This window comes from Halyomorpha halys, unplaced genomic scaffold, assembly GCF_000696795.3.
Source record: "Halyomorpha halys isolate HHAL.00 unplaced genomic scaffold, Hhal_1.1 Scaffold1451.1, whole genome shotgun sequence".
Lineage (NCBI taxonomy): Eukaryota > Metazoa > Arthropoda > Insecta > Hemiptera > Pentatomidae > Halyomorpha > Halyomorpha halys.
This window is the reverse complement of record NW_027108903.1, coordinates 49966-55242: the sequence shown is the minus strand read 5'-3', so window position 1 is coordinate 55242 and position 5277 is coordinate 49966. Positions and strand designations below refer to the sequence as shown.

The window sequence follows — 5277 nt, the reverse complement described above, 5'->3', positions numbered from 1 at the left end:
CACTTTGGAAGGACGTGCACCGCCATCTTGGTTTTGTTCGAACACAACGTATTTCTTTTAGACAAAGAAAACTGGTTAGCTTGCTTTTTCATTTAAAAATAACAAGTAAGAATATTAAAATTATACATAAAATAAAACATATCAAAACCCTTTATACATCAAAATATACTATTTACTAAAAAAGAGCATATTACAATACATAGTCATGTAATTCATTGGTAATATAATTTTTTTATTTTATAGAAATGTTTATAAGTGCCCTGATAAGTCAGATATTGAAGATAACTTTTGCCATTGGAGTTCAGAGACAAAACCAAGTTACCGATCACCTTATGAAAATTATTTTTTTACACTTACTGGAGAAAACAAGTTTGGCAGTCTTGTAAGAAACTATACAATCAACCACTTTGCAGTAGGTATGTATTGTTTTGTTTGGTAACATTGAGATGACTGTTTTCTAAGGTCAGATATTGATATCAGATATTGACATAAATTTAAATTAATTTTGGATTTTTTATCATTCAGTTGTGCCACGAAGACCTGAAAATTTGAGTTCTGTTAATCTTACTTCAAGTAGTTTAACAATATCATGGGTAATTCCATCACACCTAAGACTTTTCCCTCCAGGGATTAAGGATAAAGTAATATATCAGTCGAAGTGGGATCCACCCAATTACTGGAAGGTTTGAGATTTGTTTATTGTTATTTTTTTAACAAGTCCTTAATAACTTTTTTTTATTCTGTGTTACAACTTTTATTATTTAATTTCAGGAAGTAAATACATCTTTTGTTATAAAAGAAAGTGAAAGGCGGGTTTTAAATATCACTGGATTAAAATATGCCAATACAATATATGATATTAGAGTTTTACTTAAATCTGAAAAAGCTGAGGATGAAGAAAAATGGTGGTCTGAGCCTGCAACCATTACATTTCGCACAAAACCTGATGGTATTTCTAGATTAAACATGAGCGCTAGTTATTGTTTTCATATTAGGTTTTTAATTGTAGTTTATTATATTTAGTACCAGGAATGTCCCCAAAAACAGATGTTGGTAGTTTTGAGTGTAAGGCTCAAGAAACATTTCGTAATATTTATATTTATTGGCAACAAATTCCTCAGTATGAAGAAAATGGAGAAGATTTGGAGTACAAAATTTTACGGATAAAAGAATTAATTGGTTCTAAATGGATTGAGAGGTAATTTTCTTTAAACATTTTTCTTGTTAATATATTAGAAACCTTGTTATTGATAACAAATTAACCCATTTCTGCCCAGTGGTATATTTCATATTTCTGGATTGTAAATTATTTCGGATAACAAATGCACAACAAATTTACTTAACATTTTTATAACAAATATAAAATGGTATACATTATAACAAATAATGAGAAATAAAATATTAAAATAATATCCAGAAAAAAAAAATTTCTGGAAAGAAATAGCTCATCAGAATGATACGACAAGGGAGAGGAGTGAATAATGGGGGAAAAAAAAACATGTTTTTGTTGTTGACAAGACACTATCTTTCTTTACATTTATTACTATTGTTTTGCCATAAAAATACTACATATTTAGTATAATTCTTTTTAATTAATACACTGATACACAGTATTTAGTGCAAAACAATATCTACTCTCCATCTACATTTGCTTAAGAGCATTCAATATTATTGATGCTTAAATATATTTCTGGAAAGAATTGAGATTCCTTTTTAACCATAATTTCATCTCTCGATCAGGTGATTAAGCTGCTTATGACCTTTCTGACTTAACCAATACTGTTATCAATTTCTAATTTCTCATGTTAAACCCTATAATATTTCAGAACTATAATTTTTTTCAATCGATAACAATAATATGATAAAGATGGGTAATAAAATAAGAATGTAATATGTAAATGTGTAGTTTGTATTTATATCTGTATATATACATTACAACTATTGTTTACATCGGGACCTGCTCGTGTTATACTGCAGGTTTCCCGAGTGTAATTTTATGATTAAAGTTGATGTGTGGAAAAGGGGGGCTTAAAATTGTGAGACACTTTCTGCTCATAAAAATATGCATGTATATTTTTCTTTTTATTCAATTAGTTAGTTCTCTGGAGGGGCAATAATGATTAATGTGTTAGGTATAAATTATTTATATGTAATAATATAGATCAGAAAAGTGGGGTGGTCTCATGGACTAATGGAATGTGCTTATCTGGTGAATGACGTTTTCGCCGCCGCAGTGACGCCTTCTAGGCCGCTTAGTGATGGAGACGGGGGAGCCCGATCGGCTCTCTATATGCAGTACGCTGTGGTACTTGGGGCGACAAAACGAACATGTGAAATCCGAAGTGCATTTAGAAACGTGGTGACCCGACCTCAGGCAGTTCCGGCACAGACCGGATGACTTGACAAAGTCGTGACGCTCCTGAGGGGTCAAGGCCAAAAATGTATAGCACCGACTTAAGAGGTGCCTCCCATTACAACGGGGACAAGGTTCTTTGCCGGGAGAGACGGATTTCCTGCGTGAAGAAGTGCCGGGTGACTGACGACGCCCCGATCTGCACGATTTCCACGGAGACGTACACCTAGGTGGCGACCCGGATGGACCCGGAGAAACTAGGTCCTTCTTGCCGACTTTGGTGGCAAGCAAGGAGACTCCGCCCTTTCCTCTACCGGCAGGCTTGGCGCGTGGAGTGTCGGAACGAGGCTGCATATCGAGTTCGTGAGACAGCTTGCACGCCATTAATCTCTGTCTCACGAACGCTATAATCTCATCGACGGTAGGGAACTCGCTGCTTGCATGGGCAAGCTCGAATTGCCGTCTGGTGACGGGGTCCAAAGCTCGGAGAGCTAGTGTGGACAGGATGACGTCCGACTCATCCTCCAAAGCCAAAGCCTGAAACGACTCGCCTCCCTCACCAACCTCGGCCAAATATGAAGCATACTTCGCGCGTTCGCCGCCAGACGTAGGGTATTTGTGGTTCAAGACCCTTTGCAGGCATCTTGAAGCGAGAACGCGCGGATTATTATATTCGCGCACCAGCGCGTCCCAAGCCGGCTGATAGGAGCTGGCATCGAACGGGAACCCGGCTAGCAGCGACGCGGGCTCCCCACTAAGGGCACTCTTTAAAGTGTGCATCTTGTTCACGGGAGCCAATTGCGTGTTGTCGTGAAAAAGAGCGATGAACGTATCCCGAAATCGCGTCCAGGTGGATAGTTCGCCGCCGAGTTTGGGGATTTGAATGTTTGGAAGTTAGGACGGGTACGTCGGAGCGGCTTGGCCCTCTGAGCGGTGGAATCCCGTTGAGGCCTCATTTTGCGGTACCGCACCTCGGCCTGTCGCAGGTCGTTTCGTAACATGCTATAATCTGCTTCCCAATCGGACGGCATCACAGAAGCTCCCGGTGACGCGTATGCGGAGTCCAACTCATCCCAAATCTCCTTGAATTCGGCCCAAAGGGACTTGCACTCGTCATAATCAACTTCGAAATTGATGAACGCGTCATCGTCCGTGGCGGTGACGAGTGCAAGAGAGCCCAATTTGAGGAGACCCCGCCTAACGCACCGTAGCTTGCGGCCCAGTGACCGAACTCTATCGATGTCGGCATCTGACTGGTCATTTGAACCCATTTTTTTTATTTTAAACTAAAATGAATGAAATAATATGTTGTTACAGTTTTAGCGATTCACGATCGAAGTAGAAAAATGTACAGAACGATGTAATGAATATATATAAATAAATATGATTACACAACACAATCATTCACATAAATACAAGCATGCATAACAAATAAATTATTATTATTTTTTACTTTTAGAAATAATGACAATATATTAATAAACCACACTCACACAATAAATACACACTCAATCAAACACACATGCAAATACCACTAATAATAAATTAATTTTAAAATCGATAATTCAAATGAATAAAGCCAACTACACATGTACTATAAACACTGAGTGCATTAACCTATAATGCCTAGTAGTGTTTCTGCAGAAGGTATTATGCTTCAATAACAGACAGGCCTCCCGTGTCTCTTTAAACCTATTGGCTCTTTTTAAATTATTAGGCATATTAACATACCAATCATATGCTAATTAATATAAATAATTATTAAGACAATTAAAAGTGGGCGAAATGTCTCACACAAAAATTTTTTTAATAAGTCTCATTATATTCCACACTGAGATCCTCATCCGGATTGCACCATTTTTTTTACATCGGGACCTGCTCGTGCTATACTGCTGGTGTCCCGAGTGTAATTTTATGATTAAAGTTAATGTGTGGAAAAGGGGGGCTGAAAATTGTGAGACACTTTCTGCTCATAAAAATATGCATGTATATTTTTCTTTTTATTCACTTAGTTAGTTCCCTGGAGGGGCAATAATGATTAATGTGTTTGGTATAACTTATTTATATGTAATAATATAGATCAGAAAAGTGGGGTGGTCTCATGGACTAATGGAATGTGCTTATCTGGTGAATGACGTTTTCGCCCCCCGACTTTATATAAATTCAAAAATCAACCGTGAAAATCGGATTACTTAAATCCGACAACTATATTGTTGCGATTTTTCAAGACTTTCTTGTTCTTTTAGTCAAGCCCTACTGTGAATAAATAACACTGTTTTGAATGAAGACAACAAGACATAGGTTCAAATTCGATACACCTAAATTCATACACTGGGAGAAAAACAATTTCCAATGAATTCCAAAAGAAACCATCACTGTAGAAAAATATGAGAATCAGGGTATTAAGAAAAAAATAGATTGTAGCGACACCGCTACCTATTGGTCTATGCTGTAACTACTACAGCCACCATAACTGCTATGGCCTGGCATAACACAGCCTACCAGCTAACACGGGAACTACTACTGTTGTCACGAAAACACCATATATTAATATTTATACTATTCCTTCTATATACCGTAATTTCACATATATAACAACTACATATGATATATATGTATATAAGTTGACCGTAAAAATTGATATATAAGAAGATAGTCAGGGTTGCGGTCAAAAGTGAAACAAAAATAGTTTACAACTATTTATTTTCCGACGTTTCTTTTCACTTTGCAGGGCTTCATCAGGGCTAAAATGATACAATGATAAGAATAAAAACAAGTAACAATGGCAAGAGTAAAATTTCTTTATAAAAATATGTAAAATATAAAGCTAAAAAAGTACAGGAGATGCACATAAAACAAAAACAATACGGAGAAGGAAAAAAAATTATAGAGATAAAATAAACGTCATGAAAGAATAATTATAA

At 36.5% G+C, this 5277-nt stretch overlaps 1 protein-coding gene across 1 annotated transcript in view; it reads left to right on the top strand.

Moving 5' to 3' along the window:
- Positions 1-5277, top strand: part of LOC106689757 (cytokine receptor) — a gene marked incomplete at its 3' end in the record, with an annotated part of 33007 nt that overhangs the window by 27520 nt on the left and 210 nt on the right. Inside the window, 4 exon segments of the mRNA XM_067047186.1 lie at positions 244-416; positions 526-683; positions 772-949; positions 1024-1198. Of these exon segments, the coding sequence (XP_066903287.1) occupies positions 244-416; positions 526-683; positions 772-949; positions 1024-1198 (684 nt within the window).